At 38.2% G+C, this 13,835-nt stretch overlaps 1 protein-coding gene across 3 annotated transcripts in view; it reads right to left on the bottom strand.

The window, feature by feature from the left end:
* oclnb (occludin b) overlaps positions 1-13,226 on the bottom strand; it is an 18,632-nt gene extending 5,406 nt beyond the window's left edge. Inside the window, exons 1-7 of one of the 3 annotated variants that reach the window (XM_016663744.1) lie at positions 13,095-13,177; positions 10,743-10,848; positions 8,209-8,451; positions 7,776-8,178; positions 4,583-4,744; positions 1,214-1,329; positions 918-1,019 (exon numbers count right to left, since the gene is read on the bottom strand). In XM_016663744.1, coding sequence (XP_016519230.1) covers positions 918-1,019; positions 1,214-1,329; positions 4,583-4,744; positions 7,776-8,178; positions 8,209-8,451; positions 10,743-10,848; positions 13,095-13,176 — 1,214 coding nt within the window. In that variant the 5' untranslated portion in view covers position 13,177. Of the gene's footprint in view, positions 1-917; positions 1,020-1,213; positions 1,330-4,582; positions 4,745-7,775; positions 8,452-10,742; positions 10,849-13,094 lie in introns of all 3 variants that reach the window. The other 2 variants (XM_007577433.2, XM_007577432.2) reach the window with 2 other exon arrangements.
* Between the last annotated feature and the right edge of the window lie 609 nt (positions 13,227-13,835).

The following is a 13,835-nucleotide window of genomic DNA, read 5'->3' as shown; positions in this document are numbered from 1 at the left end:
CTGTGTTGCTTTTGCGCCAAACGTATTGTTTTGTATTCTGGCCAAAAAGTTTGATTTTGGTTTCATCTGACCAGAGCTCCTTCCATGTTTGCTGTGTCTCCCAGGTGGCTTGTGGCAAACTTTAAACTAGACTTTTTATGGATATCTTTGAGAAATGGCTTTCTTCTGGCCACTCTTCCTTAAAGGCCAGATTTATGCAGTGTACCACTGATTGCTGTCCTATGGACAGACTCTCCCACCTCAACTGTAGATCTCAGCAGTATATGGAGCGGTTCACAGCCGAGTGTGAAGCAGCCAGGATGAGGATCAGTGCCTACAAATCTGAGGCCATGATCTTAAGCCAGAAAACAATAGAGTGCCTTCTCCGGGTCGGGGGGTGTGTCCTGCCCCAAGTGGAGGAGTTTAAGTATCTGGGGATCTTGTTCACGAATGAGGGAAGAAGGGAGATCGACAGGCCTGATTGGCGCAGACCCAAAAGCTCAATATGGTCATGAGCTTTGGGTCATGACCGAAAGAACGAGGTTGCAGATTCAAGCAGCAGAAATGGGTTTCCTCCGGTCATCTGGGAGGGACTCAGAGTAGAGCTTCTGCTCCTTCACGTTGAGAGGAGCCAGTTGAGGCTCGGGCATCTGGTCAGGATGCCTCCTGGACACCTCCCTGGTGAGGTGTTCTGGGCACGTCCCACTGGGAGGAGGGCCCGGGGAAGACCCAGGACACACTGGAGGGACTATGTCTCTTGGCTTGCCTGGGAAAGCATTGGGGTTCCCGCGGAGGAGCTGGAACAAGTGGCTGGGGAGAGGGAAGTCTGGACCTCCCTTCTTAAACTGCTACCCCCCACAACCCGACGCCAGATAAGTGGAAGAAAATGGATGGAGATTTATAGATATATATATAAAAAATAAAAAAAAGTCACTCACACACTGAAATCTTCTTCCAAGTCATCTCCAGACTCAAACCCAGCATCATATTCCTTCAGCCTGGATTTATAGCCTCCTGCAAAACTGCTTATGTCGGAGTCTCTGAAAACAAGAGTGAGGATCTTTAGGTTTTTGTATGAGCCAAACCATTTTTACAGTGCTGCAACACATTCAGTGGCAGTTTTTCAGTATATAGTCCTCTGCATTCTACAGAGAATTACAATAGGTCTAATTGGAAAAGGGATTAAAAAGCATTTATCTCCCCAGGCAGAATTGGTCTTGAATAATTAAGTTACCCTGGTAGGTAGAGAGGCTTGCTGTAGTCGAGCTTGTCCAGATACTCTCTTGAACCCCCAACTCTATCATTAGGGTCTCGGACCAACATCTCTGGTTCACCTGACACATTCTTCACCTGAAGTGGGATAATTGAGTTAATGTCAATGTAAATTCAGAAGCTCAAACAGATAATTCATCTAATCTAAATAGAATTCCATTACCCCTCACAAAACCCATCAAGTGATTATTTCATCATCATATTGAATGTTTCTTCTTTCTTTAAATGCATCTTTAAATCTGTTTATCATCAGCTTGCAAGAGAGAAAAATACAGAGAGAAAAATGGAGACAGTGACAGACAGACATCATTAGTTTTTTCTACTTCTTTGAGTCTCTTATTCCAGAAGTCTGCTTCTTGAGTTCTACTGAGTTTCTTTTTATCCTAAGGTAACCTGTTTTCTCTTATGACAAACTCTGTGGGTGGATGAGCCATGTACCCAGTCCGACCAGTTCCTCCACTCTTTCCTGCATGTCTGAATGCGACAGATACCATCACTGTCATCAACAGGAAGTCTGACAGTGTTGTCTTTAAGTCTCTAAAACTGTCCACTGAATGTTCTTCTGGAGGACTTTAATTTGAAAACTTTGATTTTTAAAGGCTGTTCAGATATAGTTACCAATGTTCCTAATTTCTCATCATTGGAATCAAACTTTGACATAAAAGCTCATTCCAATTCTGCTTTGTGCTCAACACCTCTCTTGAGTTTCAGGACATCATCCTGAAACTAACAATGGCCCAACAGACCACACCCAGAAACTGCAAATGAAACCATCCAACCCTTTCTCATAGTTCATTAAGAAAGGGTTGAAAAACTTATAAAACAGTTTCCTTCGCATAAAACAAAACATATGTAGCCTCTGCCAAAATAACCCCTAATCTCTTCTTCACCACCTTACATAAAAACATAATTTTTGAAACTTGGAGCCTTTGGATATATAACATCAATAAATAAGAGTAATATGTTATGAAACAACTTAAGGGAATACTTGATTCATTTAAAATTTAAATAAATGTAGATCTAATCGTGACTAGGCCTGTTGCGATAAACTATAAATCAATTAATCGCACGATAAATTAAACCTATCGACTTAATTTTTATTATCGGCTTTATCGTCTCTTCCTGTCTTTTTTTCTTTCTGTTGATGACACTGAATGAAAAAAGTCTCGCCTCCGGTGCTCTCCACTGACCCTCCCTTCCTCATTTCCTTAGTGTAATGTCCAGCGCACACTACACAAGTTGTCGGCCGACTGTCGGCCCATTTTCAAAACCTGAGACCACACATTAGCCGACAGAAACTCTAGGTATAATGGTTCGATTGGGTTCTCGTGCCGTGTGGTGTCCAGCCACCTGGGCACAAAATAATGGCTACAAGTCCAGTTAATTTATTTTAAAACCAGGCATTAATCAATGCTTTACTAGAATATACCTGTGACCCATGTGGCTAGAGTCAACGTAAAGTCCTGACTGAATGAAAATCATTATAACCTATTTTTGTCACGTTAACGAAGAAAAGCTGAAAAGTTACCAGGATTATCAACTGCTGTAGCAATTTGGCTCCAGCTCCTCCCCTTGTCATTTCTATCTTCTTTGTACGAAATGTTGAATAAATAATATTGTTGTTTCCACATATTATCTCCAATGTCCACTGGACTTCGGGTCAGCTGTTTGGAATTCCCCTCCGTAATTTCCCCTCAGAAAGCACAAGGAGAATCTGCACGTTCTGATTGGCTACCTGTCACATTCAACAGGCTGCATTAAGCTCCCAGTCGGGGAAAACCCCTGATTTAGATCAGGAGGATCTAAATCACACTACATGATGATCGGTTATGAAATCACCAGCGATAATATTAGAACAGCCAACATTCTAAGATTGTCGTAAGGGGAAAATAGGGGCAAAAAATCGTGTAGTGTGAACTACAGCATTAGGTGGTCGGATGTGCCCATCTTCTCTATTTAAATCTAGTGATTACTGAAGGTCAATATAATATACAGACTTCATAATCTGCACTCTTGGTTGAACGCAGTATTTATTTCCACTTTGGCTTCATGTTGTTTAGTTTTTATTCAAGTACATTTTTTGTTAATGGAGACTGAGAATCCATTTTATTTTTGTTTTTGGTTGTTTAGTTTATTTAGTTATAAATAAACTAAACAACAAAAGAACACAGTGTTGTGTTCTTTTGAAAATAAAGTGTATCTAGCTATGGCAGGAAATCACATGCATTATTAGTCATTTCCATGAAATGAGTGTCAAAAGGTATTTATATTACTATAAACAATATTATCGTTTATCACAATAATTTTTTAGACAATTAATCGCTCAGCAAAATTTGTTATCATGACAGGCCTAATCGTGACCAACATTACAACCAGCCCAGTATTGGTTTCCTTTGCTACATCAAGGCATGGAGGGTTCTAGACCCCCACCAAGATGTGCTGTAAAATCTTGCAATGAGATGTTAGCAGCAGATCATTTTAATTAGAACCTCCATGGACTATACTTGACAAACAAAAGCTTGTATTGCGCCGGGATGCTGTGGTGGCACAGGGGTAGAGCACAACCCACATAAGCCTTCATCCTTGACACAGATGTCTCCCCCCGCTTTCATTACCTACTTTACTATACAACTACTCTCCTGTCTGTCTCCTGGCTGTCTGAGCCATAAAATATATATATTGTGTGCACTATGCTTTTTCACTATCAGAACCAATGTCTTCAGGCTTCACAAAATAAATCTGTTTATCACTATTCCTTGCTGGGATCACCTTTGATAGAAATCAGTAAAGACTGGGAACACCACTGTGGTACATAGACTATTACTGACTATATAAAGCTTTACTCAGCGTTATTGTATCTACTGAGGTTCAAATGTTACCTGCAGGGCAGCAGTGTGTGAAAAAACAGCTGAAACTTGTGTGTGCTGCTATTGATGATGTCTAAACTGTTATCAAAATAAATATATTCTAGAAAAAAAATTGAGAAAAACAGTACGACGGGTAAAGTTTTGATCAGCAAAGGAAAAGGAAATATCCCTTTACAGGTAGGTTCAGGACTCTAATTGGTTTTGAGATACATGCTGCAATTTCTCCACATAATATTGAAGTTGTCTATTGATCCTGATCACATTTTAAGAGTTACACATATCAACATCGTATTACATCAATACACAAAGAAATAAAGCCAGCAGGTTACAATTAAAACTTATCTAACCTTTCACCTTTTTTAAAAATTTTCCTAAGAGTTTGCAGTTAAAATTGAGCAGAAAATAACATTTTAGGTAAAGTGATCTGTTTTTAGATTAACAAACTCTATCCCATTCCTACTTACCCACTCTCCAACACTGTTGTGGGGAGCAGAGTTAATCTTCACTTCCTCCCAGAGAATTCGGTCTTGGCCCCAGCGGTGGATCAGTGAGCGAGTCTTGACAGCAAACACCAGTAAGATGATGAGGCCAACAACGACCAGAAAGCCCAAGACAATTGCTATGGCCTGCAGGACAAAAGTTTCCAATATCAGTGAGCTGAAATTACATCTAGCTACAAGCATAGTCAATTCCGTCATGCTCCAAATAAGGCTCAGATCTGAAGACTCAAATCTCTCACTGCATACTTAAAGGGTTAGTTGGAAGAAAAAAAAAACATTTTCAACATAAAATCCTTGAACCTTTTACAAGATGAATAATTCTGAATGTAGCCTGGATTTGTTCATAACTAAATTTGCAAGTTAAAGAAATGCTTAATTTACTTGTATTGGCAAAGAAAGTACACAGCAAATTCGGAAGTGTCAGATTTCCAGTGCAAGTGTTGTATTTTAAAAATACAGAGTTAATTCAACAACATGAATGTTAGTGAGTGTTAGTTTCCCTAACACTCACTAAAGAGTTCCAAAGAGTTAAACAAAAAGCAATACAGTCCAGTGTTGATTTCTAAATTAACTCCAACAGTCTAAATCAACACTCAGTCTGGTGTTGATTTAGAAATCAACATCAGACAGTCATAGCTATTTGACCAGTATCAGACAGCTACTGGTCATCATTAGTGACCAGTAGCCTGATGTTTCTGCTCTTCTCTTGGTTTGTTGTACTTCAAGTCAGATGGATTTCAGAATGACATAGTCGCTCTCTGTGGTGATGAAACTTGTTAGCTCCGCTGTTGCGGGCATGTCTATGTTGTAAGGTTAAATTATCATGAGGTTTATTATTTGGGCCCGGTCATTAGCCCCGCCCCACGGCCGACGCAGTCTTGTTTCGCTACTGTGTCACATGTTTGCCCGAGGAGTGGAGGCAGCAGTAAGGCGTCTTGTCTGGAGCTTATTATAACAAGGTAAGTTCCATGTTAAAATGATCATGTTTTTGACTATTTTTTATGGAGGTATTATTTTTCCGTTTATGCAAGAGTATTGATTCATATACATAGTTTGCTTAACGTACGTTTATTTGTTTGGATATCATGGTGTATACGACTGTTCATTATCTTAACCAAACATTAAAACTGTTAAGAAAATCTGGAGGCCATTTGAGTTAACATTATTTAGCTGCGGGGTCGTTTTCTTTAAGTTTTTGGCTGTAGACTGCAAAATGGGGGAGTGGCTGTGCTGGACCATTGGCTTGATCTATGCCACAGGTGTCAAACTCCAGTCCTGGAGGGCCACTGTCCTGCAACATTTAGATGTGCCGCTGCTGCACCACACCTGAATACAATAATTAGGTGATTAGCAGGACTCTGGAGAACATATCTCCACAATGAGAAGGCAATTAAGCCATTTGACTCTGGTGTTTTGTACCTGTGGCACATCTAAAAACTGCCAAAATGTTTTTTCTTTGTTAGTGTGTCATGTTGGTGACTGAAGCCTGTTATGATGACTTCAACACATTTCTTCAGACAGGTTGGCACGTCTTTTAATGCTGTCCAAATTTTTTTCTATAAGCTGACTAATTTCTTTAGTAATTATTTCTGACTTTTTATGCTTTATCTTGTAAACCAGGTGGGCAGAGTAATGTGAATGAATATGATGGCAACACACACAGGTGAGTCTGATTAGTTTTGCTCACTCTACTTTTTAAAATATTTATTTATTATCCTAATGTTTCTGCTATATTTCTTGTTTTTCCTTCCAGGCTGGAAGTCTTCCTCCTTCATGTTGGTGAAAACAAGAGCAGCACCAAAGACACTTCACCATCAGTGATCACAAGACCGTTCATGGCCACTTCCAATGAACTTTCAAAGCACACTTCACCTTCAGTGCAAAGCACCATGAATGAATGACCTTTGTTGTATATTGCTGTCAGTGTTTGATGTTTTGAAATAAAAGTAGATAACATACTGCAACTGGTGCTGGTGTTTTTGTAGCATCTAATGTGGCATCTAATGTCTTTTAAAATGAATTTGGGGATTATTGATGGCCAATATTTTCTGGGGGAAAAAAAAGGTTTTGATTGCTCTAGTGGCTTTTATTTGGTAGTAAATTGACAAAAAAAAAAGAGTGAGTAATGAGAGAAGAGGAAGACTGGGAAGCGAACCCACGACAGCTGCATTGAAAACTAGAGCCTCCATATGTGGGTTGTGCTTAACCCCTACGCCACCACAGCATACTCTGCCAGTAGTATTTCAAAACTCAGATTTCTATGTTAATATATACTTTACACCATTCTGTGTTAGATTAACACGTTCATAGTGTTAACTTTGACATTATACACTAGTGTTGGGTAGATTAACACTGAAAGTGTGTTTGATTTCAACTACTGTGAGTGTTGATTCAACTATATCACAAATAACACTTTCAAAAGTGTAATTTCTACACCATCCAGAGTGGACCAATATAGACACTTTCAAAGTGTTGAATTTAACTCTGCAGGAGTTGATGGAACACTTCCAAATTTGCTGTGTAGTTACTGTACGCCAACATAATGTAACATACGATGGACAGTTGTCCATCACATTCAGCACATTAGTCAAACCCATGTAGTCTTATTGTGAGGGATCACATAAAATTCCAACAACAGCCAATGAATGTAATTGATTGTGTTTACCATCAACATACTAAATGTACCATTTATTAAAGCTAAAACAAACCCCTACACAAGATGTAAATAAAAATAGCATTGTGTGACCAGAGAAGTTGAATGTTGCCTGGGTCACATGTGTAAAATTGAACTACTACCAACATCAAGGATAAATAATATAAATTAAGAGCTCTCAAAGTTTATGATTATATATGAAACAGGAATAAATTTGCTAATATCCAATGGTTGGAAATAGAAGAGAAATAATTCTTCATTTATACAAATGTTGCTTCACCTGAAATTTAATAATCCTGTATTCATCCTAAAATTAGAATTATTTAATCTAGGTCCAGTAAGATTTGTACTGAATTTACGATGCTTGGATTTACACACATTTTTTTTTCCTTTTACCTGTACACAAAACATACTCATACATTTTCAAAATGAAAACAATTTCACAAAGCTTGTGCACTGCTCTCACAGTCTCAAAAGTAATTGCATTAAAATAATTTAACTCACCTCTTGGGGCTCCACCACACAGTAATGGTAAAGGTACTGGTTGATGAAGATACCCTGGGCCTGAGTCTGTGTCTGGTATTGTGCACATAACTGGATCATCTGGTTGTATAACATAGACCCTGAGGATTGTGCAGTTGGGTTCACTGACACCAGGTAGACGATGGTGGAAATAAGCATCAAAAATGCTAAAATGGCACAGATAATAATGGATGCTAGGTAGAACTTTGAAGACCGGGCTGCATTTTGCCTTGAAATCACCAAGATAAATATGATCAGTGTGGCTATGAAAGTAATGGCTGCAATAGCAATGATAAAGCCTTTGCCAGATTTGGGGTCAATTTGTGTTCCTCCATAGCCATAGCTGCCGGAATTGCCACCAAGACCAGCACCGTAAGTGCCGCTGTATGTGCCACTGTATGTGCCACTGTAGCTGCTGCCGTATCCACCGGTTAAACCCGGCATCAGGCCAGTTCCACCTCCCATGACACTCATGTCATAGTCCCATGCCAGAGTTGAGGCCACACATGCAAAGATGGCCACACACATGATGACGATGATAATGCACAGTATCTTCATCACACCTGGGGGGGAAGTCCAGCGATAGAATTGAATGTTCTTGTCTGTTTTATAGTAGGAGAAGGTTGGGTTTGACATGGGCTCACTGTGCCTATGTTTGCTGTCAACAGAAGAGAGTAGACAAGCTTTTGTCAATATATGAATGTCACAGTAGTTCAGATTCAAACAATAAGGCCAAATAGTAAGACTAGTACAGAGAATATTTGCAGTAAATGTTTCACCAATAGCAAACTTTGATTACCTCTCAAAAGCAACATCCCAATAATTGATTTTGGCATGTTGGAAGCAACACTAACAGGAAAAATATTTACCATAGTTCTGCTTTAGCCATGACAGAATTATATGAAACAGTGTACCATGTTTTAGCATGTGAAAATGTATACTAGAAGTAGTATAGTTTGACATTCCTATGATTTTAAGAGCTTGTGTTTAGCTCACTGGTTTTAAACTCCAGTCCTAAAGGGCTGGCCTCCTGCAACTTTTTGATGTTTCTCTGCCTCAGTACACCTGGCTCCAATATTAGTTCAGCTCTGTAGAACTAGACTGCATGCTAGTGACGCAGTTTACAAATTTAATTCAAGTATGTAGGACAAGGGGCACATCAAAAGGTTGTGGGACTCAGGACTGCAATTTGAGAGACCTCTGGTTTAGCTGATGGAGTCATTTAAGATAGCATTTTAATTTGTTGCTTTAATATTATTTACCTTGAGAGATTTTTAAAGCCTGACTGGATACAACATAACATTGTATTGAAAGCCCAGTCAGTGGTTGAAAGCAGTAACAAGCAGTGCAGCATAAAAATGTGATGCAGGTGATTTACATGCCATGGACTGTTAAAGTAAACAGCAATAAGCCAGACAGCAACACAAAATCCTACAGCTGCGGTGTATAAGTAAGCACCCATATAAATTTTACCTCCATGTTATTAACCTCTCACATGGTTCCATAAAAATTCCATCAATTTGATTGATAAAAATTATACAAAGTCATATCTGAATTAAATATTCTAGATAAAACTATAGAGAATTAATTTCAATTTAGCATCAATAGTTTACTGAATATCATAGTTAATTCTAAAAATGTTTATGCAGGTATTGTCACAATTTTACAAAAGCAATTTTATTTATGGTTAGCTGAGAAAACAAGAGGGAGAAACATTTTCCAGGAAAATACACTGTATATAGATATTTTTCTGTATGCAAGACATGCTGAAATAACGAATGTCACTCAAGTTAACAACAGTTAACAACAGCTTATGTTAATGTTAAATTACAATTTAACATTCATCTGGATGTGTCAGAGGTGTAGGCTGTCTCTTGAATCGGTCACCAACTTAAGATCAGATTTTTGGTGCTAGTTGGATGTAGATGAAGTTCTGCTTGGAGGTAAATTGGGATTCACCTACAGTGGTGTAAAAACAGTGCTTGAGCCATTCCTGGTTTCTTTTTTTTTCTTTTTGCATAATAGGTGTTATCTGGATAGCTCTTAGGATAAGATGAACGCCAGGACTGCTCCGATCTAAAATTGGGGATATTCAACTTGTTGGGTTGTCTTGGCCCAATCTCACAGCATGTGATGTTGAACTCACGTTTGATCTCGAGAAGTTTTGTGGGATTTACTGTCTGACTTCTGAATGCTGGTGAGTGAAATCAGTTTGTGTGTGGTTGCTTCTGATGTGCAACTGGACACCACACATTCCACAACTCAAGCTGTTTTAGTTAAGATTTTCTATTGTTGTGTGTGGTATTAGACACACTGACTTGAAAAGAAAGTCAGTCATGAAGTTAAAGGTTGGGTGCAGATTGATCTTCCAAAAGAAAAATAACCTTATAGCATTCAGACAAAATAGCTATAAAGTGGCTTCAGGATAACAAAGTTCATGTTTTAGTGCAGCCCTAATCTCAGTCCTATGGAGTAGTTGTAGGTAAATCTGGACAGGATTGTGTTTGTGAGGCAGCCTATAAACATGTAAGTTATATCAGTTCTATTAGGAGGAATGGGCCAAAATTCTAGTAAACTGAGATGCTAGTGAAAGGAAACTCAAAAGGTTTGACACAAGTCATTCAGTTTAAAAGACAGTTATCTCTGGTACTGACCAAGTTCATATAAACTTGTGAATTCAAAAGAAAGGAACAAAAAATTAAAAAATAAATCTACAAAAAAATGTTAAAGTTTCTGGCATTTAGCAAAATATTCTGGTAATTCTAACCAACCTAAAACAAGATTACATGTGTCTTTTTATTCTGTGTAGGTAAACATCTGATTTTAACTGCAAGTTTAAAAAGATATTAAAAGTTGACCCATTTACAATGGGAAAGAAATGTGTGATGTATGATGCTCAGACCTAAAAAGAGCAAAGAAATAGAATGAGGTAAAAGTGTGACGACTCACTGTTTACTTCCACTTGGTGGGTACAGATGGTTGCTGTGCCGGTGGCTTGGCATCCTGGAATGATTCTGGATCTCAAACTTCTTAGAAAAAAGCACAATCCTCCTGACTTGAGGAAACAGAGCAAATGTTTGTATAAGACCTGAGGTAACCTTTTGCTATTCATAAGAACTGACATTCAATGCTACAGGGAACTAACAACCATTAAGGTTCATGTTGAAGGTATTTTATTCAACTTCTCTTTTGATTTTTTTTCTTTTTTGCCTATTAAAATACACTAAGTTGCTCATCTTCAGGGGCTGATAATTAAAAATAACAAGCACTATAGTTTATTCAGAAAGTATTCAGTGCTTTACTCTTTTCAAATTCTCTTTGTCTTCTTCTACTCCAATTTGAATTATTTATGGTTATTTCAACTGTTAACTTTTGTTTTCTCAGTTATGTATGTAGTGGGTTGCAATTCCTTCCTGGAGGATGGCATCGACTGAGATAACCATGTCATTAACTAACCATTCTCCCTCTCCTGCTGTTAACTTTGTACTTTCATGAACATTGAAAACAATTTTAAATCTTGTGCATTCTGCTCTGTCTTCTCAAACCCCAGTCTGTCATGGCAGATAGGCGTTTGTACTAAGCCCGGTTCTGATTCTGCTGGAGGTTTCTTCCTGATAGAAACTTTTTAATAATTACTTGAACACATTGTATTGTTTGATAACATTCATTTGGAATGTACGTCATTGAATTGAAATGGGATTTTTTGTACAGCACTTAAGACATTTATTGTGAATTGGATTGGCGCTATATAAATGAACTGATTTGGATTATTCTTAAGTTATTTTGAGTAGAGTTTTCTATAAAAGCAGACAATGTACATTAAAAATACTTTTCAGAATGACCAATGAAAAACATTGTAGAAACATCATTCAGTACTACAATGTGACTTGTAGTACACAGGTTGTCATATCACAACAGAAACTAAATAATGAAGTCAAACGCATTATCTGTAGACATATGAGAGCATATTTGCCAGAGGACAAATGTGTAGAAGGATACAAAAGATCTTGAAAGCACTAAGCATCCCAAAAAGACTGCAAATATAAGAAGTTAGATCTGACTGCCTGAGCAAACTAAGTATTCAAGGAAGAAGGGTTTTGATCAGAGTTGGCCAAAAACCCAATGACAACATATGGTGTTAACTTGTGGAGATAACAGAAAAATCTAGAACCAGCTTGTCAACCTCCAGTCCTCAAGATATTGTGTCCTGTAACTCTTAAATATGTCCCAGGTAAAACACAGCCAGAATTGGATTGCTGGATGAACTCATCATCCAATCAAGTTGTACAGAGTCCTGCTAATCACCTTATCATTTGATTCAAGCATGTTGAAGCAGAGACACATCTAATAGTTTCAGGACACAAGCCCTCTAAAACTAGTGTTTGACAGCCCAGATCTGTAAGGTCAAACATTGTTAACCCATTTCACTAATGTCGCATTTATGACCTCTGAAAACACACTTCAGAAATTGTTAGACCAGGAAAAACAAAATTCTCTGGTCTGGTGAAACCAAACTAGATCTTTTGGGCCTGAACTCCAGGTGTCATTTAAGGACATAAACAGCTATGTTTTAAATCACATGGTTAACACCATCCCCACTTTGAAGCATATGGTAGCATTATACCATGGAGGTGTGAAGAAGTGAATGGGTGTGAATACTTTCTTAATGCATTGTAATTTACAGATGAACTTTACATACAGTAATTTTTTTTAAATGCATGTCCATTTAAATTTTAGAGCTGTTACGATAAAGATTTATGATAAAGTTTCTATTTGTGTTTGGCAAGTGAATGAAGCAGTCTGATGAATGGCCCCTTCCAAATATTGACCTTGCTCAAGAGCACAAAGGAAAGGCTGCTGTTTGGACCCGAACATGGCTGCGGTTAAAGAAATTGCTTAAAACTAAATAAATGTTGCCTACAAATGCTGTCATTCAGAAAAGTAACAGAGATAGGTCTGTTACGCTGGATTACATGAAATACACAGTAGGTTTCTTTTATAGAGCACAGGCTAAAATAAACTTTTCAAGGGACTCCGTGATGCTATGGCTAAAGTTCAGATGACACTATTACTGAAAGAATAGCAAACTAGTTTTTCTGCTACCTTGTAACCGAGTCGCATTAAAAAGTGTGGCTAACAATGGACTGACTTCAGGCGAAAATTCACAGGCCTCAGTAAAAATAAATAAATTAAAGAAAAAAACCCCGGAAACTGTTTAAGTAATCCATTGAAATAAGCTATGCCTTAATTAGAATACTTTTGGTCATCAAATCATCACAGTAAGATTAAAAAATGACCCACCTTGTGATAAAGTTGATCCTGAACAACAGAGTGGCGTCGTCCAAGAATAACAAGCCAAATATGCGCAGTCGCAAACCAACATCCATCCACGCCCAGCGCGCAGGTACTCCAAACCTGGCCTCTACAGGTGCGCTTGCATCACGTGATCTGATGCCACACAGGACTATCCTGTCCTCACTCCACAACAGGTGTTAATAAAGATAGTCATAACACTGTCAGTCCAAATAAAAGGAAAAGGTGTGCTCCTCTACAGTTCCCAGTAGCTGCGCTTCCCACTCCAGGAAAGCTTCTTCTGTCTCAGCTTTTATTTTTCTGACTAGTTTCAGTCGGAAAACTAGTCTTAATTTTAGCTCGTTGAAATGAACAGCACATTATGTCCACAAAATTGTCAAGACTTTTAGAACAGACAAGGTCACACAGCAGTTTTACTCTGAATATGTAGGATTTTTTATTTTTAGTCATGATTTTTCAACTTACCATAAGTACGCAGCGATTGTATTCATTCCAGAATTAATAAATGCTATAGGTGATTTAAATGCTAAAACGAATTTTTATATAACCTAAAACAGAGACAACTTATTACTAGTAATCTGAGAAAAAAGACCTTCCGGGTCTGCGGGGGGCCAGCGAAATTAAGCATTGCGAAACCTACAAGGAGAACAACTGTCCCCAACTGACAAAACCGGCCGTTCAGGTTTTTATGGAAAGAAAAAAAAAACTTAGACGGCCATTTTGAGAGCA

Source organism: Poecilia formosa, unplaced genomic scaffold (genome assembly GCF_000485575.1).
Source record: "Poecilia formosa unplaced genomic scaffold, Poecilia_formosa-5.1.2 Scaffold441, whole genome shotgun sequence".
Classification (NCBI taxonomy): Eukaryota; Metazoa; Chordata; class Actinopteri; order Cyprinodontiformes; family Poeciliidae; genus Poecilia; species Poecilia formosa.
Note: the sequence above shows the minus strand (reverse complement) of the source record. Positions and strands in the feature narration are given on the sequence as shown.